The sequence below is a fragment of the Nuphar pumila genome, chromosome 9 (genome assembly GCF_984573655.1).
Source record: "Nuphar pumila chromosome 9, dmNupPumi1.hap1.1, whole genome shotgun sequence".
NCBI classification, from domain to species: Eukaryota; Viridiplantae; Streptophyta; class Magnoliopsida; order Nymphaeales; family Nymphaeaceae; genus Nuphar; species Nuphar pumila.
Genome location: NC_143257.1, coordinates 27,163,550 through 27,185,559, shown reverse-complemented (window position 1 = coordinate 27,185,559; position 22,010 = coordinate 27,163,550). Strand labels below are relative to the sequence as shown.

The window sequence follows — 22,010 nt, the reverse complement described above, 5'->3', positions numbered from 1 at the left end:
AAATGCCTCGCTTCCGCTTCCTGTATCGTTTCCTGCTTCCGCTTCCTAGTTTGGCAACTTTGGTCTTACTTCGTTGATGAAATAACTCTAGGCTAATAATTTGCAATCTTATTTGTCAAATCGTATCTATGTTCTGAAATTTGTAATATATTCTTTTGGAGCTTTGATGGAAGTGCAAACTCATCAGATGAAGTGTTTTTTACTAGTACTGTTGGCAATCTTTCTTCTTATGCTTTTTTGCAGGTTATACATTCTTAGTGCTGTATCTCTTTTCTTTTCAGCTTTCTCGATTATCTATCATTCTTCCATTCAGTTGCATTTTCTGTTGTCATGTTCAACCTGATGGTCTCTTGTCATTGCAGGCAATCACAGCAGCAGGAACAAAGAAGGGCGAATTGTTCTTGGCTGATATCAACACTCAGCTGAAGAATAAAAATGTCACAACTGATATCAAAGTGGACACAAACTCGAAGGTGAGATAATATATTTTTCTTTTACATGATAGCAAATTCTATTTTTGTAATTACACCTATAAATGTGTCTATTTGTTTTCTTTATATCGATTCACTTGCATATGGTCAGCATTTATGGAAATTGCAATATAAGGTCACTGTCTTATAATTTTGTTAAAATTATTTAGAGGTAAAATTATGAGCTGTTATTTTTGCATGATCTGCTCATAAATATTTTATTATTGCCAGCTTCATACAACTGTGACTGTTGTTGAACCAGCACCAGGACTGAAGACTATTTTTAGCTTTGTTGTTCCAGACCAGAGATCTGGCAAGGTATGTAACAGTCCGTCTTTTCTTCTCTTTGTTAGTTTTTCGATGGAAATTTTTTCGTCAAACATCATTTTCATGATTTGGTTTTATTGCCATTTATTTATTGGTTAGGTGCTAGTTTTGATGTTTGTTTTACTAGTTAGGAAGGAATCTATGAATCTTAGGCCAAGAGCATGTAACATGTATATCAAAAAGTCGAATGCTTTTTTAAATGACCTATTTTTCTCATATGAAGTTATTCTTCATGCACAGGTTGAACTTCAGTACTTGCATGACTACGCAGGGATCAGCACAAGCATTGGCTTGACTGCAAACCCTGTTGTTAACTTCTCAGGAGTCATTGGGAGCAATCTTCTTGCCCTTGGAGCTGATCTTGCATTTGACACAGCAACAGGCAACTTCACCAAGTACAATGCTGGGTTGAGCTACACTAATGCTGATCTCATTGCTTCCTTGACCTTGTACGTGGTTTCTTTTCTATTTTTCATTTTTAATCTGCTTGAACACATTTTTTCGTTACTCATCTATGCTCTGCATTTGTCATAATTGTACACCTGAACAATAAAATAAACCTTTATCACACTATGCGTATCATGCTCTTTTTCTTATACCTGAACCTCTGTCAATCACCATGACAGCCTCAAGCCTCAAGGTCTTGTTCCCAAACAATGAAAGGTAAATGTTTGGACATCTTGCTGATCAAACTCAGCTATGGACTGGAGGCATTTATTTGTGCACTATGACACTGAAGAGAGAATGCAGATGGTGTGGACTGGATACAGTTATTTGTGCACTACGACATTCAAAGGGTAGTGCAGATGGTGAATCATAATCGTGACATTGCAAATGATAATAAACTCATTAGATCTTAAATTCTTGAACCACTAGTTGGACCCATTGCCACTTGTGTGAGATGTGGGTGGAGGTTGCATGTTGCCAAGTGCCCAAAGATCTCAGTATACTCTGTAGCATGTGGACTAAAGAGGACCAGCATTTGGATGTTAGGGTCATGGTTTGAAGTCCAACATAGAAAATGTGGTAACCGTAGTTGAATGTTTGTTTTTGGTACTATAGCTATCTGTAAAGAAACCTTGATCTATCGCATTGTAGACCATGCTAAAACTTCTCACTAAGGCAATAGAAGTGCATTTAATTTCATAAATCCTTCAATTCAAGAACATTATTTCGAGCAGAGAAGTGCTCTTATTGAAGCATGCAGGTATCATGGATACTAAACCCTTTTTTGAATTTCGCTCGGCGGTCGTTGTTCCTAAAGTACTATTGACAGTGACATGACACAATCTTGAGGTGCTATATGGTGAGATTTTCACTCTGGTTTATTTGAATGACCTGGCACTGGTAGCCCATGTTGACAATATAATATGGTTGAGCTGCTTAACAATCTTAAACCTTTTTGAGGTTGGGTGATTTGCTTGAGTGAGCAACTTAAGGCATACTCATGTAAACATTGTTCTGGCATCCATGCACCTCTTTCAGTCCAATCTTTTCTTAGTAATAGCACAATCGGCCAACACCTCAGTCCCAGTCCCTTTTTTCTTTAGTTTTTGTTAGGGTCTGAATATAAAGATGGCAACTCAACCAACTCCTTTTGGGAGTTTTTACAGAGTGCTGATAGGGGCCTCTTTATCATCACTGGCTTTGGATTCCAACCTGAGTGAAGCTAGGTGGTTGACCAATGTCAGGTTGAATACTTGATCTGCATATTTTTATTTGTGTATGCAGGATCAGAAGGGTTCCTGCAACTTCATGACTACTTTGGATGTGACATCAATGTTCAGTTCCTTTTTCATTTTCCGGCCAACTCATGCTGTTGGTGCCCAAGAACTGCCAGTGACGGTGATGTGTTATGTTGCAGGAATGACAAGGGGGATACCTTGACCGCTTCCTATTTTCATACCGTAAGCCCTCTAACAAGCACAGTTGTTGGAGCCGAGCTCTCTCGCAGCATCACAAACAATGAGAACACTCTGACAATTGGTGCTCAGCATGCGTTGGACCCTCTTACACTGCTCAAGGCTCGGTTGAACAACTATGGCAAGGCTAGCGCACTCATCCAGCACGAATGGAGGCCAAAGTCTTTATTCACAATCTCTGGCGAGGTTGACACGAGAGCAATTGAGAAGAGCGCGAAAGTTGGTCTTTCCTTAGCTCTTAAGCCATGAATGTTTTGAGGGGCTGGTTGCTTGAATCTATCACAGGGAGGAAAAACCAAATAAGGTAGAACTGGAACTCTGGTTTTTGCATGACGGTATTTTTAGGCAGGCATTAGAGTTTTGCTGTTTGTTTTGAGAATGTAAAAAATAATTCTGGACATGGCAAGACCAGGGGAACCAAATCTTTCTCATCCTTTTCTGTTTCTCAATCTTACTCTTAAATGCTCTGAGATGAGATTCATGGGGTTTCATCTGTTCCTCTTTCTCTCCTTTGTGAAAGATTTCATTTCGGTGCATCCATGACATTTATTGCCTTTATGCTGTAGCTACCAACGGCAATCTGCATGAATCATAGGGTTGTTTGCTTGTTTCATTGAACAAGGGTGAATCTTTGGCGAGGTTGCCCTCCTTCCGTGGTTCCTTCCAAATAGGAATGCTGCTTGCCACTTCTTCCAGTGTTTTTAGGGGATTTAGTTGAGAAATCATGTCATCCCACTTCAGGAAAATTGTGTCCGTGGAAATGCTGGTCCCAGATTACACGAGGTTTTGCCAGATTGTATGGTCATGCTGTGGCATTACATCCTTCGGCATGGGTTGTTGATGGTAGTTGTGGCTTTGGTGGTCGTAGCAGATAATGATGATGATGGCAACTATGGGGCCTTAGTGGGTTGGTCTGGTCAAAATTGAGGTGCCTTCCAAGTGTGCTAAGACTCCATTGCATGTCTCATTGATAATTCTTTTCGTGTGGCTATGATAAGCTTTCCAGGGGTTTTGGATTAGTCGAAATGAAACATGTTGGACTGGACTGGATCTCATGTGCTTGCCCAGGTTCAATGCGGATGCTGGCTTATTTTATTTCTTATGGCAATCAAAATATAGTAACATCAATATGGGTGCAATACAAGACATTAATGCAATCAAGGCTCTTGTTTGGGAGCGTTGCATTGTTGCATTGGGACGTTTAAACAATTTCATGTGTTGCCAAAATATGGAAAAACCAAAATGCTGTTCGAGGATGGTGTTGCCAAAAACACCTTGTGAAATGGTGTTGGGTCTGCCAAAAACACCCACTTGTGAATGGTGTTGAAACACTGCTCAGAGAGCATAAACCAACACACCTTCGACTTAAGTCTTCCAACACGAGGCTGTCATGTTCATGGTTGTCAAGATCCTCAGTTAAAATGGTGTAGCTTTAACTGGTCTGTTTACCTTATTTCGACTCCCATTATTTGCTTAAAATTGCCAAAAAAGGATGAGCTACTAAAAGTTTTTTTGAGCAAAATGGACTCATTTGGCTTGGCCAAGTCGATTAAGATTCAGTCTAATCGAGGTGCAAGAGGCAAGAAGTCATGACCGTCTGTAGCATGCTCTTTCCAAGACGTTGAAAATACATGGCCTCATCGGGTATGAACCCTTCATGAAACGTGATGTTGTTGCCCATGGTCTGGTTCGTGCTCGCCTCAAAAACAGCTTGTTTGAACTCGTAAAATATGCTTGTCAAGGATGAACAATATGTATTTTTTTTCCATAATAGGAACGGGAAAACCACCCCAGAGGGGTGTAAACCCGGGCGCACCCCTTGACCCCAGGAAGCCACCAGCTCGGCTCAGTTTGCGTAGGCTCGTTAAGTAGTAACGATTAACGAATATATTTTAAATATGTTTTATATCATATAACATGCTATAGATTTAATCATTAAAAGTTTGTCTTGCAAGCAATTAGTTCAGAATAAAACCCTTTGCTTTCTAAATTTTAAATGAACCAGCTAGAACTTGGCTCGTTTAACTGAAGCTTGAACTGGTCTCAATTTGCCAAAAAAAAAAGCCCAACTTGAGCACCTCAGGTTCGTCCTTTCATTTGCCTCGATTGCCAGCACTAGTTACATGAAGATTTAACTATTTGACTTGTGATTCATGTGGGTCTCTATAGTGACAAATTGTTTTTATTTTTATTTTTTGTAAATATTCACAGCCAAATCTTGTGCAACTTTGAAATTTTTCATAAATCTAGCATTTCGAGGAAAACTTAAAAATTAAAAACCGATTTTAATTGAATTTTATAAATAAAATAAAAAAAGTTTAAATGAAAAAAATTAATTTATGGTGTTTTTATCGAAAAATATGAGCCAGCCAAATAGGCCAGATGGTTGACACGTCAACAGCCCTACCTATCAGGTGCTTGGCCCTTTAAATGGTTCTAACTGGCTTGGCTCAATAATTGCGCTAATTACAAAGGCTTGGCTAAGAGGAAGCTGGGGTCTGGGTATGTGCTAAGTTTAAATTTTTAATGAATAAATATCATGTTAATATCGTGATATTTGAAAATTTATAACGGCATCTCAAAATATCGCCAGTATTTGTTACATAGATCGAGACAACTTCTGTTTTCTTGGTGGGTGCCTTTTTTGCGAGCCTGACTATAACCAAGCCATGGTCATTGACCCGGTCTCATTGGCTCCAAACCCAATTAAACAGAGTGGGGTGGGTTTGACTTGGAGAGAGAGATGGCCGGAGAAGGTGGGGAAGAGCAGGGGGTGGCGTTCCTCCTGCGCTTCGATCTCCGAAGGACGTCATCAATCACATCTTCTCCCAACTCGATTGCGTCGATCTCCTCCATTGCTCCCTCGTCTGCAAGTAATACCTATCTCTCTCTCATGATTACCTTTTTGTGGGTTTTCTTTCCTGATTCAAATTCTTTTATGAAAATCCCTTTGTTTTCGCCTCCCCTCCATCTGTACTGTTTTCACCTTGATTTTGAGCCCGACCACTCTTTTCTTTAGTAGTGTGCTTGCTTATGTTTCATTCATGATGTGAACCAAACGTTTTGTTTCTTAAATTTTGCGTCTAAGGAGCACCATCTTCGATCAGTAGGATTTATCAGCAATTTGGAGGCTGGAAGAGGAATATGGTTGGATTAACAGGCGCTTGTTCTTTTTGTTGTTAAGGCTGGATCTTGGTTATTTATTTGAGCCCCAACAAATGATTTAATTGATTAAAGTACCAATCAATAATATTTGAACGGATATCTCTTTTGGCGTATACATCCATCATCGATTTCGAAGCAGGCTTATATGAGCATGAGTGCAGACATTTGGCTTTTGGCATTTGAAATTTGGGTATTGTTTTCTGCTAATTTTACGAGGTCCAATTAAGATTGTAGTTCAAGTTTGATCATGTTGAACTTGTTTATTTAAGCAAATTGCATATTTTTGGATATTCTGTGGTGGGAAATTCGTGCCTGGAGTTGCATCTTGTCTATGTGCTTTTTAGCAGGAAAGTTTCCCCTTCTGAGTACAATTACTGTCAATGATGTTAATTCTAAGGTGTTTGTGGTTATTCTGATATTACTTGATAGCAGCTTGCCACTTTTCATTGATTGCCAAAAAAAGGGATGAAAATGAAAATATAAGAAAAGAAAAGAAAAGATGACAGCAATGGATCAAGGCGTGCAGAGAATTGACACAACTTGAAAGTGAAAAAATCAACTTGACTCGTATTCCATGTGACGTTGAGAGCTTCATGGTCTTAGATGACCTGATAGACTAAGAGACCTAATTGTAAGTCCAGTTGAGACTTTTTGTCTTAGTTAAGGGCGAGCGGAGCACTATCAGGCTGATGCTGAATTCAATCTTGTGATCATCGCAAAATTTTTCCTCTCGTAATGTTCTCTCTTTTCCTTTCTAACCTTTATTCTCTCATTTTGAAGGGAGAAAATAAAAGACAGAAAGAAAGAGAGAAGAGAAATGAGAAAAGGAAGAAGAGAAGATGAACTATTTTGCGCGGTCTCGCTTGACCTCGATTTAAAAAGTTTTAAAAGATTACTCGCCTCCGTTTTTGAAATATTTGCGGGAAAACTGGGAGATGGGATCCGCTCGTCGGTACGAGGTTCGACCGTTCCTGGCGCCTTTACCAGGGGTAATCGAACCAAGGATCGAATCTATGCCTTTTATTTTGCCTAAATATAATCTAAGAATTTATTCTAACTCTAAATACACAAAGAATCATACTTGTGCAATGCAAAGATGTATGCTCTTTCGAAAAGAATGTTTTGAAAAATTTCCAAGTTTTCTGAGATGAACTTGATAAGGGAGTGAAGAAATGATTGAATTTGACTTTAGAACTTGAGATAGATCAGAGAAGTTTGAAGTAAATCAGGATTGGAAGAATAAATCTTGATTTTGAGAAAGAATGATTTGAAGTTTTGAAATGAAGTTTCAAAGTCGAAAATGGACTTTGAATTTTGAATTTGAATTTAGGAAAGGAAATGAATACTTGAGATGGAATTGAATTTAAATTTTGAAGTTTGAAATTGGAATGGACTGAGAAAATCAAATGGTATTTAAGAATAGAAATGGATTCAGACTAGATCCGAAAATGGAATTGAAATCTAGAATTGGAATTTGATTCTGAATCCTAAACAGAATGGGATCCGAAATTTAGAATCCAAGATGGGTTTTAGGTTCTAGATCCTAGAATGGATTTGGATCTGAAGTCTAAGATCCAAATGTAGGATTGGGTTCCTGATCCTAAGATGGATTTTGGATCTGAAGTCTGAGATCCAAAAGTGGAATTGGATCCTGGATCCTAAAATGGAAAGTTTGGATCTAAGGTCTAAGATCCAAAGTGAAAATTGGTTCTGGATCCTATAAGGAAATTGGATCTGAAGTCTGAGATCCAACAGCGAAATTGTATTTAGAAGACTAGATCCAAGTTGATCCGATTTTGGATTTGGAATTTCCAAAATTGATTTGAAAATTTGAATTTTGAATATGCAAATGAATTTCAAAGTCAAATTGGACTTTGAAGCTTGAATCTGGAATTTAGAAGATGAATCCATATTTCCAAGTTTGAATGAAATTTAGGAATTGAATCTTGAATATACAAATGAATTTCAAAGTCAAGTTAGACCTTGAATTTTGAATTTTGAAATTTAGAAGATGAAGAGAATCTCAAAGTTTAATTTGAACTTTGGATTTGGTTGGAGCTTTGAATATAAAATGAATTTCAAAGTCAATTTGGACTTTGAATTTGAAGTTAGAATTTGAATTTTGGATATAAGTTGATTCTAAAGTTTTCAAAGTCAGATGAGACCTTGAAATTGAATTCTTGAATCCTTTTGAGAAATAGAGTTGAATTTGAATTTATGAATAGGATTTGATCTGAAAAATGAAGGAAAGAATCACTTGGATTTAAAAATATGATACAACTCTATCCTAAATGATGAATGAATTTAAATTTTTGAAATTGGATTTTGAAAGGCTATCCCATTCTTTAAATGAATAAAAATAAGATTGAAGATATAATACATCCTTGACTATGGTCATTGAATGTATTATATAATAATCTATATTTAAATTCAGGTGAAGAATGAAACACATTTGGTGCTTTTATAGAATTTAAAATGAAATTAACTCTCAATATACCCTGACTATGGCCATTGGTATATATTTTGAATTAATTTTAAGTTAAATTCTGATAAAAGAAGAAAATATTTGAGGAAATATGATGAATTTTGAAAACGGATCCAGTGTGGATCCAGTGCTATTTCGTAAAAGATAAAAATGCTAAGTCTTGTTTACATCCCGACTATGGTCGTTGATGTAAATCATCAATTTAGCATTAATTTACCTCTTACGAAATGGTGCACGTGCCATTCGTGTTTCACCATTGTGAGATTTTTTGCAAAAAAGGAGAAAATGATGTGGAAAACAAGCAATTCTAGAAAAATATGTATGCTCCTACATTCTGATCTAGTGTAAGGAATAAGAATTTCTTATTACGATATTAAATTGAATTTGAGATTTGAATTTAACATTCCTAAGCTAAAATGATATTTTTAATTTACTTCCTACAAAATAGAGTTAGTGAAGCAAGGACACAACTTGAGGGAAATAGTGGAAAACATCAAACCAAAATCTATATACATTTGACTAATGAAGATGTATATACCTGAATGCCTGATGACTGAGTCACCTACATGATCCATTTATATTTGTACAAGCAATTTGTAAGATGATACAAGAATATACTGAGATATAACAATGTGGATATGAAAGCAATGCCACAAGAGGTATGCTAAAGGGGAATTGACTACTAATGTAGGCTGCTGATATATGTTGTGTATTGAAGGTGTATAACAGATGTGCATAAGTGGTGCTGGAGGTGCTTTTGAAACTGTACCAAATGTGTCACATTTGTGATAGCAGTGAATCAAGGCAATGGGGGATTGAGTGCGGACGGAGGTATGCAGCAGTGGTGTGCACACAGCATCCATGCGTGTATTTACAGCAGGAAACGATGTATGGTGGCAATGTGTTGAAGTTTATGGGGTATATAGTTCACTGTTGTTCATATGAAAATGTTGGAATGTGAATATTTAGTCTAATAGGGGATGCAACATCAGTGGATTGGTCATTAATCTGTATCTGGACTACACCTGCAAATTGATCACTTAATTGGATGACAAACTAACTTCGACAGGGCTGGATTGACTTTAGTATTCTGGATTCTTGAATCTCAGCCCATCAGTATGAGAAGTCATCTCTTACCATGACAAATCCATTTGCAGCAGAATGAGTTTCAGCAAGAAAATAGAATTCAACAACAAAAAATATTTACATGGTGGAAGATACAAAATTTAATAAAGCATTGTGTTAATTGAGCTAAAACGCCACCATTGGATTGTATTCTAAGATGTAAAGCAGAACCAACCTATCAATTTTTAAGGCTTTCTCATTTGCAGCTGGTCTTTCAACAACAACATATTTGGAACTGTGCGTCTTCAAGAGCAGAGCAAGATTGAGAACTAATGTTCTTACCTGCAAAGTAGAAAATCATTCACCATTTAGATTTAGTAGTAACGGAGGATTGAAAACAGGGTTGCAAGTGTCATGAGATACTAGAGATGGATGTACAGATGAAGGGCGTGTTAACACTTACAGAAGATGCATTGAATATATTATATACTGTAAATGTAAATATAAATGTTAAACCGACCTGTCCATGCTGCAGAAAATATGAAACCGGTGGCAGTTTTAGATAAGATAGAGCTATTGAAAATTTTATTGCTTGGTGCCTGATTTGGAAGTGGCTTTCTGAGGTATTTTCAGAACAATCACTCAATGTATCATGAGGGAAATCATCCGACATATCAAATTGCCGAGGTCCATCCTCCTCCTTCAAAACTGGGGTATTGTAAGGCCCTCCAACTATGAATATATACCCAAACGGGACAAAGATTTTTCATGTAAGATGAATCAAATTTCTTAACGCCTGATCATGATTGTCAGCTGCTAGAAGATAGCCATCTGGTGACCAAGCAACAACTTTACACCCAAAGCACCTTCATGTGCTTGGTGTATTGAATGTAAGTACGGAGAGGCGTAAGCACTGTTGAGAAATAATAACATATAGTATATAATATGCATGGGAATGAAGCGAAAGGCTGCACAGACATACAGATTTCAGGTCTGAACATATTGCCATAACTAATCAAGAAAGATATAAGTAACAGTTATAACAAACATAAGGTTTTAAGCTAAAAAAAAAAGCATTGTTCTAATTAGGATGAAATTTCAAAGAATGCAGATATCATCCAGCAGATTCCAGTGGAGGAATCTTTCTTACCCAGTTCAACATAGCCCTTGGTAAGCACTGACCAGACAAACATGGTTTTGAAGCACATTTCTTGAAAACTCTCAGCATCCGTGAGCTCCCTTTTACTAAATGTAATTGTACTAGCTGGGACGAGTTCGATTTTTGACCATTCTATCATAAGCTAGAGGAGGATCTGGAAGTAACTAATGAGAATGGTGAAGATGCAAATGGACAAAATAATGAACATATTGATGTCATAGTGTTAATCGACCAAGGGGTATACCAACGATGTTAGCATTCAGGTTGTACTAATCAAAAAAAAAAAAAATACGATGCCTCTCAAACAATGAATCTGCTGAACCAAAAAATCATAGCTACGTAAGAGAACGCAGTTCATTGTTATGGATATTAACAAGTGCACAATGTCAGAAGCAAATAATACATGATATACAACAAAATCACGCTCTGTCTTGAAACAACGTGAATGTACTGGGATGGACCAGATCCAATGCTGATAAAACCAAAAAAAAAGAAAAGAAAAGAAACAAAATAAAACGAAAAGTAACACAAATGATGGGATATGGGGTGATAAAGAGAGATAATCGGACATTAATTGACAAAGATCTGATGGATTGGTGTTTGAAGAAATGGGATCTTGATGCTGTCAAGATATGAAACCATATATTAAGAGACAAAACAAAAAAATGAGGCATGACAGATAATCATGGCCACAAAAAAAAAGAAACAAAAGAAAAAATGAGAAATAACAAAGGGGAAAAGGGAATATACACGAAATTGCCTGGATATGAAATGCACAAATAAAAAAAATAACTAGAGGGAAACAGATATGAAGAGCTTGCAAAAGAAATGTAGAACTTGAAAATGGCATAAACGAGAATTTACCCTTACACAACTAATGAAAAAATTTTTGTAAAGCAGAGAACCGGTGTTGGAATTGGGAAATCCCATTTACTGTTGCACAAAGGGAGGGATTGATAGTGTTATAGGCAAATCAAATCCCTCCATGGTGCCTTGATGGGGCGATGAGACCAGAGAGTCCGAAGAGGAAATAAGATAATAACAGAGGAAGAAAAAAAAAAGAAAAAAAAAGGACTTACCAAATTTACAGGAATTCTGAAGGAGTGAGTCGAGATCTCTCCGATAGCTTCAAAAGATATCCAGGGGAAAAGGGATGCGTAGAAGAGTGCGATGGTGAGGTGAGAGCGGATCTGCTATGGTGCGTGCCTCTGCTGAGATCTTGAAGTTGTAGGCAGCCTCTTGCTTCAGCCGACAGGAAAAGGAAGAGGAGGATTAGGGAAAAAGAACGAAGAAGAGGTGTGCAGAAAAGAGCAATGGTGGGGTGAAGACGGGTCGTGAAGGAGAAGAAGGTGGAGAGGCAGAAGATGGCCCAGCAGGAGGAAGAAGAGGTTTGTTAAATAGGGAAAGAAGGGAGAATCGAGAATGGGTTTGTTAGCGATGGATGGAGGAGAGAGCGTGGTGGGCAGAGGAGGTTAGCGATCGGTGGTCGGCCATGGAGGGGCTCAATGGGGAGAAGAATGCCGGAAGCTTCGTGAAGGGTGGCGATGAAGGAACGAGAGTGAGAGGGGGAGAAGCTTCTGGAGTTCGGCCTCCGACCTTTTGCGAGAAAAACCCTAAAAACATGTTCAGTCCCTCAGATTTACGTAATTTCCAAAAGGAAGGTTCCTTCAACAAGATTTTTTTTTGTAAAAAATGGTTTTTAGAATGGGTTTTTTAGCAAAAATTGACTTTAAAACTCATTTCATTTTTCTTGTAATTTTTTCAATTTTTTTGGTTTTTACGATAAAATCCTAAGATTTACGAGAAATAAAGATTTAAAACTGATTTTTTGTATTTTTGCAAAAGATATTTACAAAAGAGAGTTTTCTGAGAATTTTTTTCTCAAAGAGGGGATCTGATCCGATTTGGATCAAAATTAGGTCAGAGCTAAGACTTTGGGTTCGAGTTCTAACGAATCCAAGGAATGAATGGAGTTTTTGGTTAAAATTTTACCCGGTTATTAAGAAGGCGGAGGTCAGGGGCAAAGAAGGAATTTTTGGATTTTTGGAAAATTTGGGGTGTTCACATATGCCCCTCTTTGCTGCTAAGCCGGTTGCGAGCCGAGCTTAGCGGCAAAGAAGACACGCCAAATTTTCTAAAAAATGCCCCAGTCAGAAGATCTGAACTGGGTGTGGAAGAATTGGCTTTGAAAAGCTTTATTACTTTTTTAGGTTTTGTACCTTATTCTGAAAGGGTTTTGGGAAGAGAACGAAATCCTCGAGAATGAAAATAATCTGGACAGAAGAAAACGAGGAAATCGTGATGGGACTTTGGGATAAAGATCCCGAAATAATAAAATGAGAGATTTTTAAAGAAGTTTCATGGTTGAGACAAAGATAATGATTTTTGAAAAGACACAGGCTTAGCCCTTAACCTGGATGGGACATTTTTTGAAAAATACCTCGTGGGACGAGGCTCAGGTGTAATCTTTATTTGAATGGATATACAAAGCATGTATTCCCTGATGAGGAATACCATGATGGGACTGGGAGAAATACGTCACCCGAACGAGGCAACTCTCGTTTAAAGAATGTACAAACAACGCTAGGTTGTATCAAAATGGATATTGAGCACTTATTTCCTCTTTGGAAAATCAGAAAATTTTGTCAACAAGATGAAATTGCAATTGATTCAAATGCTCGAAAGTGTGCACGTATGTGCAAAAGATATTTCCTCTTTTCACCTAGAGTATTTCCTCCAAAATGAGGTTAACTCCTTGGATTTTAGAGTTAGATTCAAATTTTAAAGCTATTGAGTTTCTTCAAGGAAGTTATCCATTTCCTTGATATGAGTAGAGAAGAAATACTCTTAATTTCATAAAAGCAAGCAATGAAAAGACATTGATGAAAGGATTTCGCATAAGAAAAGATGATTCCTGGCAATTTTGGCAGTTTGATATCCTGAGGCTTTTCCCATAATGATCTTTTGGCACTCTCCTTGGAACATTGAGCTTTCTTGGGTTTCTACATCATCCTTCATTTGGATGTTTCCTGACTTTTCTCTCTTTTCCGGAGAAGGGTACGTCACAAACTTCACCCTTTTAAAAAGAATACTAGAGGTAATCTGAGGTGATTCTTTTTGTGTAGTAAAATATTGGAATCAAGACATATTTTAGCAAATTGGCAAAGTTTTCGAGAATCCTTTGTGAAATAATCACTCAATATAGATTTTGATAGGACCCCGGGCTGAACATCTTTTATTTTTGGCAATCTTGATCAGTAAAACTGGGTTTTACGAGACCAACTTAAGGAATGAGGTTTAAGTAAAGAAATTTTGGTAGAGAATCTTGTGAAAGAATTGGTAAAGAAATTTTTGGTAAAAAGACTTTGGTAAAGGACCAGTGCTAAAATGGAATTTTGAGAAGGATTTTGGTAAAGGAATTCTTGGTAAAAGACTTTGGTAAAGGATTTTTTTTGGTAAAAAGACTTTGGCAAGGGACCAGCGCTAAAATGGAATTTGAGAAGGATTTTGATAAAGGAAGATTTTGGTAAAGGAAGATTTTGGTAAGGTCCAGTGCTAACTGGATTTTGAAGGACCAATTTGTGAAAATTGGAATTTTGAAGGACCAATGTAAACATTGGAATTTTGGAAGGACCAATTCATGAGAATTGGAATTTTGGAAGGACCAATGAAAACATTGGAATTTGATGAAGGACCAATTGGAATTCGAAGGGCCAACGTGAAACTGGAATTTTGAAGGACCAATGTAAACATTAGAATTTTGGAAGGACCAGTGTAAACATTAGAATTTTGGAAGGACCAGCGTGAAACTGGAATTTTGAAGGACTAATTTGTGAAAATTGGAAATTTTGAAGGATCAATTGGAAATTTTGAAAGACCAATGTAAACATTGGAATTTTATGAAGGACCAATTGGAATTCGAAGGACCAGCGTAAAACTGGAATTTTGAAGGACCAATTTGTGAAAATTGGAAATTTTGAAGCACCAATTGGAAATTTTGAAGGACCAATGTAAACATTGGGATTTTGAAGGACCATTTGGAATTTGAAGGACCAATTTGTAAAAATTGGAATTTTGAAGGCTTACTCAACTTAAAACCTCTAGCTTCCAATAAAAGATAAGATTCAGAACGAAGAGATACGTAAGGTAGGTGTTGCACCCATTGAAAATAAGATGGGAGAGAATCGTTTACGGTGGTTTGGACATATTCGGCGAAGGCCTAATGATGCTCCAGTTAGAAGGTTGGAGAAATGGGAAAATATATTAGTTAAAAGAGGTCGGGGTAGGCCTAGGAAGACTTGGATGGAGATGATAGGAAAGGATATGAATGCTTTGAACCTCACCGAGGACATGGCGTTGGATAGAAATGATTGGAGGAAAAGGATTCATGTGGAAGACCCAAAATGAATTTCTTTTTTGGTTCATATCGCTGACCCCAATTGTTTTGGGATGAAGGCGTAGTTGTTGTTGTTGTTGTTGTTGTAATTTGTGAAAATTGGAAATTTTGAAGGATCAATTAGAAATTTTGAAGGACCAGCGTGAAACTGGAATTTTGATGAAGGGTTTTGTGATGAAGGACTAGTGTTAGACTGGATTTGGAAGGATCATTATAGAAGGCTGCGCTGCTTCTATGAATGGTTTCAAGATTATCCCTTATCCTGAATGGGAATGAAGGGATTTTAAAGAGAATAAAACTCAATTTGGATATTCAAAGAGATGGAATGTATAAAGGGGAAAAGCCCGAGTCGGAACCCAGATTTTCAAGATAAAAGATGAAAGATAAAATTGAGTTTTGAAAACTTAAATTTTTTAAAGAAATAATTGTTTTCCAATGCGAGGATTGGATTCAAAAGGAAGTCCGAGTCGGAACTCAGAACTTCGAACGAAAAATAATAGAAGAAAAACCCGAGTTGAAACTCGGTTTTCTAAAGAAATGATTGATTTCCAATGCGAGGATTGGATTCAAAAGGAAGTCCGAGTCGGAACTCGAAACTTCGAATGAAAAATAGTAGAAGAAAAACCCAAGTTGAAACTCGGTTTTCTAAAGAAATGATTGATTTCCAATGCGAGGATTGGATTCAAAAGGAAGTCCGAGTCGGAACTCAGAACTTCGAACAAAAAATAATAGAAGAAAAACCCGAGTTGAAACTCGGTTTTCTAAAGAAATGATGGATTTCCAATGCGAGAATTGGATTCAAAAGGAAGTCCGAGTCGGAACTCGGAACTTCGAACGGAAAATAATAGAAGAAAAACCCGAGTTGAAACTCGGTTTTCTAAAGAAATGATTGATTTCCAATGCGAGGATTGAATTCAAAAGGAAGTCCGAGTCGGAACTCAGAACTTTGAATGAAAATAGTAGAAGAAAAACCCGAGTTGAAACTCGGTTTTCTAAAGAAATGATTGATTTCCAATGCGAGGATTGGATTCAAAAGGAAGTCCGAGTCGGAACTCGAAACTTCGAATGAAAAATAGTAGAAGAAAAACCCGAGTTGAAACTCGGTTTTCTAAAGAAATGATTGATTTCCAATGCGAGGATTGGATTCAAAAGGAAGTCCGAGTCGGAACTCAGAACTTCGAACGAAAAATAATAGAAGAAAAACCCGAGTTGAAACTCGGTTTTCTAAAGAAATGATGGATTTCCAATGCGAGGATTGGATTCAAAAGGAAGTCCTAGTCGGAACTCGAAACTTCGAATGAAAAATAATAGATGAAAAACCCGAGTTGAAACTCAGTTTTCTAAAGAAATGATTGGTTTCCAATGCGAGGATTGGATTCAAAAGAAAGTCCGAGTCGGAACTCGGAATTTCAAAAGGAAAGATGAAAGGGAAGACTCGAGTCGGAACCCGAATCTTTAAAAGGAAAGGATAAAAGATAAAAGGAAACGATTGGTCCAATCAGAACCAAAGGGAAGCCCGAGTCGGAACTCGAAACTTCAAAAGAAAAGATAAAGGGAAAGGCTCGAGTCGGAACCCGAATCCTTTAAGGGAAGACTCGAGTCGGAACCCGAATCTTTAAAAGGAAAGGATAAAAGATAAAAGGAAACGATTGGTCCAATCAGAACCAAAGGGAAGCCCGAGTCGGAACTCGAAACTTCAAAAGAAAAGATAAAGGGAAAGGCTCGAGTCGGAACCCGAATCCTTTAAAAAGATAAAAGATAAAAGAAAACAATTGGTTCAATCAGAACCAAAGGGAAGCCCGAGTCGGAACTCGAAACTTCAAACGAAAAGATAAGAGGAAGACTCGAGTCGGAACCCGAATCTTTAAAAGGAAAAGATAAAAAGAAAATTAGGAATTAATGAGAATGGAAGATGATTCAGGTTTATCCCTTAACCTGAAAGGGAAATGAAGGAATAAAATTGACAATTTTAACAAAATTTAATAAAGGGTTGATAAAAAATTAAAAGAATTGATAACAAATGAAAAAGAATCAATAAAATTGATAAAGAATCAGTAATAAAGAATTGACAAAGATTGACAAAGATCTAAAAGAATGGTGAAGCTTGGTACAAAAATTAAAGATACTTGGAAGATGATGAAGGACTTCAGGAGTATCCCTGATCCTAAAGGAAGAAGGACCTCGCGGGATGAGGTTCAGTTTTATCCCTTATCCTGAGAGGGAAATTCAATAAAATTTATAAAAATGGGGAAGAATTTAAAGGAATTTATTTTGAACAAGAATTTTCACAGGTAGCATTGGTGCTCCTATGAGGGGTCTCAGGATTATCCCTTATCCTGAATGGGAATGAGGAAGAAGGAAAAAAGGAATACCTCATGGGAAAGAGGCATCAGGTTTATCCCTTAACCTGAAAGGGTAATCAAAATAAGAATTGACAAGAAAAATTAATAAAATCAACGAAGGATCAATAAAATTGACAAAATTAATAAAAAATTGGTAAGACTGATAAAATTGCCAAACAAATAATAAAAGGAAAGAATTGATTGAGAAGAAAAAGAATTTTGTTTGATCCTGCCTGCATGTGGGATCTCTTAAGTAGGAGAAGAATACAAGGAAATCATTTTTGAAAAGCGGATTAACTATGAGAGCTTGATTTTTGAAAGGGGATCATTCACGAGAGATCATCATGAGGGTTAAATTTTTTGAAGCAATGATTTGAAAATCAATTTGTAGAAAATATGATCAATACGAGGGTTGATCTTTGAATGTAATGATTCAAAATCAATTTTTAGAAAATATGATCAACACGAGGGTTGATGCTTGAATGTAATGAAATCAATTTTTGAAAAAATGAGATCAACACAGGGGTTGATCTTTGGAATGCAATGATTCAAAATCGATTTGTAGAAAAATATGATAAATACGAGGGTTGATCCTCGAATGTAATGTTTCGAAACCAATCTTGGAAGATAAGACCAACACAAGGGTTGATCTTTTGAACATAAATGATTTGAAACCCACTTTGGAAGATAAGACCAACACAAGGGTTGATCTTTGGATATAAATGTTTCGGAATCACAAGGGTTGACCTTTTAATACGATGGTTCGAAAACTTATTTTTGAAAACATGATCAACTCGAGGGTTGATTTTTCAATGCAACGGTTCGAAAACCTATTTTCGTCAATATGGTCAACACGAGGGTTGATTTTGACAAAGGTTGGACCAAAGAACATTTGAATTTTTTGGTCATCATAATGAAGACTTTCAAAATTTCATGATTTTTGGAAAAACCCTCATAGGTAATATCATTTCTCTCACGAATGATGTCAGGATTTTGCCCCACATTATGAGAAGAACAGGAATTTAATGACAAGAGAATATTTTGAAGTGTAAATGTAATTTTTAACAAAAGATGCCCCAATATGGCGAAAGAAGTAAGAATTGAACACAAAGGTAAGAAGGAAATTGATATTTCATTTATATGTAACTATTGAAAACAAGAACTTGACTATTTACAAGCATGTGACAAAAAAGATCACAAAAGACTAAGGCTGACTTGCCCCTACAAGACAGCGGGAAAAGCAAAAAGGAAGAAAGCAAGAAAAACTTCGATATCATCAGTTCTTTGAGTGATCTGAGAAAGGCTTGGTTAGGACAATGGGCTGCTCTTCTTCTTCGTTCTCTATCAGAAGATTTTTATCAATGCAGTCCTGGATGATGTTCTTTAGGACAAAGCAGTGCGCGGTATCGTGCCCCACTGCTCGGTGAAACTTGCAAAACTTGTCCTTCCACTTTCCTAGGGAGACCGGAGGATCAGCAACTCTCGGTAGTTTAATCATATCTTTGCTCAGCATATACTCCAGAACTTGCTCGAGGGACTGTTCCAGAGCAGTGAATTGGCGGTCATAACCCCAACCTTCACGTTTTATCTTTTCCTTCTGCTTGGCGAGAACTGGTTTGTCATTCTGCTTGAAAGGTTCCTTTTGTTGACCCATCTGCTTGGTCTTGTTATCTTTGCTGCCACTGCCCCCAGAGTTAGCTGAAAAGGTATAATTCACTTTCTTTTTGAGGTCTTGGCCGCCCTTGATGAGAGTGATGCCTTCATAATTCCCATTGTCCATCCCCATCTCGAGCCACTCAGCTCGTTCGATAAGCTCTATGAATGATTTAGAGGGGTAAGTGGAAATGAGGCTTTTAAGAGGTTGAGAAAAATTGTCCAGGATAACTTGGAGTGCGTGCTCCTCTGAAATGGGGGTTCTCATCTTGTTGCAGGTATCTCTCCATCTCCGAATGAAGTCTATGGCTTTTTCCTTATCTCCTTGTTTCAGGTTATACAGGTGATTGAGGGTTGGAAGTGCCTCAGTGTTGAACATGAATCTTTCCACGAACAGATTAACAACCTTGTCAAAATTTTGCAGCTCGACGGGATTGATATGCTCTGCGTACCATTTAGCTGCTACGCCTTCTAGACTGCGAGGAAAGCACAAGAAAAGGGTCCGATTGTCTTCACTAAATCTGGCACATTCGGCGAAGAACATTGCGAGATGGGCCTTTGGGTTGCCGGACCCATCGAACTTAATAAATTTACGGGGGAGATCTTCCAAGTTATTGTCCCCATCTAAACCAAGGTAGAAGTCCTGTCTGGTATATACCCTCTTTCCCTTATCTCGGATCTGTAGGTCTTTGACCATCTTTGTCAATATTTGAACTGAGTCTTCTGCCGGGACTCCATCTTTAGGTTTGTTGACTGATTCAGGTTCCTCTGCCACCTTCTTGACTTGTCGCAGATGTTTCGGGACGAACACAAACTGTTCTTCTTCGGAATCCTCATCTTCCGACTCTGTACCTTCAGAGGTGCTGTCTTGCTGATCCTGACATGCTTCTTTACTGGCTTCCTTTTGACCTTGGTTTTAGAGGATGTTTTCTTTGAATCTGCCCCTACTTGCTCAGACATCATTTTTGCCATCATCTTTTGAAAGATTTTATACATCGCCGGGTCGACATCATCCTCATCCGAATCATGTTTTCGGGACAACCTGGAAGAGTTCATCTCTTCCACTTTGCTGTTATCGCGCTGCTGAGCTGCCCTTCTTTCTGCTCTCGTTTGAACCATGATTGGAACTGTTGGTGTTTTCTGCCGAATAAATGGAAGGTTCAGATCAAAGAAATTTTGGAAGGAAAAGAGATAATGAAAGAGAATTTTAAAGAGATCTCTCAATAAAAAGGATTTTATATGAAGAAGATGAAATACACGAGGAAAGAGTATTTTTCGAAGATGACAAGACCCTGAATATTTTTTATTTTTTTATTTTTTTTAAAAATTGCAGGCAGGATCAAAAGAAAATAAATCAGAAGAAGAAGAATACGCCTGGACTTTTGAGAGATAAGGGAAAGAATTTAAAAGAATGTCCAGGGTTTTAAGAAATTTATGAGAATAAAGAAATAAGAAACATACCATCCTGGATTTTGAGAAAATAAAAGAATTTTTATGAAATAAATATCCAGGGTTTTGAAAGATAAGAATTTTCAAGATAATATCTATAAAAGAATCAATTTATACAAGCAATGATGCACAAAATAGCACTCCCTAGAAGATGACTCTAAATGCAAATTTTGAAAAGGCTCGTAGGACCTTAATCCTAACTCTAAGGTTTAGATCATCTGATTCCAATCAAGGTATGCCGATATACCCAAGCCGAAGCTCGAAGTACGTGGCATAAAAATTATTTCTCCGGTTCTAAGGTAAATGCTTCTCAACATCCTTGAGCACCTACCGATATACCTCGGACTATGGCCCTTAGGTACGTGGTAGGGGGGCGCGAACCCAAATAAGTGCCCAGTTGTGAGGCTCTCTCCCGAAATATGGTTCAGTGAGACAACCCAACAACGTGAAGACCGGGACAATATAGGTAGGGATGTTTTCAAAATATGATCAACATGCAATAAAATCAGAAGGTTCTAATGCAAGTCCTAAAGAGATAGAATTTAAATGAATAGAAGCATACACTTGCATACATTGTTTGCATTCAATCCCTAGAATTGAGGAGAGTTGTTTTTAAGACCTAAGTCTAATGTGAACATGGATATAATCTCCTCAATATGGTCCTACCAAACCATACTTAAATCCTATATGCGATGATGTCAGCTTAGGACAGAATCTAGGTTTCCTATGGTCTGCATGGAAGTGAAGCTGACATTTATAGAATAAAGACTTAGAAAATATTAAAGCAAAGCAAAGGCATAGATTCAACCGGACGAAGACGATGTCCCATCACGGTCGCCACTTCTGTGATCATCGCAAGATTCAACCGGACGAAGACGATGTCCCATCACGGTCGCCACTTCTGTGATCATCGCAAAATTTTTCCTCTCGTAATGTTCTCTCTTTTCCCTCTCTTTTCCTTTCTAACCTTTATTCTCTCCTTTTGAAGGGAGAAAATAAAAGACAGAAAGAAGGAGAGAAGAGAAATGAGAAAAGGAAGAAGAGAAGAGGAACTATTTTGCGCGGTCTCGCTTGACCTCGATTTGAAAAGTTTTAAAAGATTACTCGCCTCCGTTTTTGAAATATTTGCGGGAAAACTGGGAGACGGGATCCGCTCGTCGGTACGAGGTTCGACCGTTCCTGGCGCCTTTACCAGGGGTAATCGAACCAAGGATCGAATCTATGCCTTTTACTTTGCCTAAATATAATCTAAGAATTTATTCTAACTCTAAATGCACAAAGAATCATACTTGTGCAATGCAAAGATGTATGCTCTTTCGAAAAGAATGTTTTGAAAAATTTCCAAGTTTTCTGAGATGAACTTGATAAGGGAGTGAAGAAATGATTGAATTTGACTTTAGAACTTGAGATAGATCAGAGAAGTTTGAAGTAAATCAGGATTGGAAGAATAAATATTGATTTTGAGAAAGAATGATTTGAAGTTTTGAAATGAAGTTTCAAAGTCGAAAATGGACTTTGAATTTTGAATTTGAATTTAGGAAAGGAAATGAATACTTGAGATAGAATTGAATTTAAAT

General features: G+C 37.4%; 1 protein-coding gene across 2 annotated transcripts in view; it reads left to right on the top strand.

The window, feature by feature from the left end:
* Positions 1-22,010, top strand: part of LOC149828518 (mitochondrial outer membrane protein porin of 36 kDa-like) — a 44,083-nt gene that overhangs the window by 9,533 nt on the left and 12,540 nt on the right. The window contains exons 3-6 of one of the 2 annotated variants that reach the window (XM_090017623.1): positions 363-473; positions 702-788; positions 1,038-1,246; positions 2,662-3,210. In XM_090017623.1, coding sequence (XP_089873749.1) covers positions 363-473; positions 702-788; positions 1,038-1,246; positions 2,662-2,968 — 714 coding nt within the window. In that variant the 3' untranslated portion in view covers positions 2,969-3,210. Of the gene's footprint in view, positions 1-362; positions 474-701; positions 789-1,037; positions 1,247-2,661; positions 3,211-22,010 lie in introns of those variants that run through there. The other variant, XM_090017624.1, reaches the window with a different exon arrangement.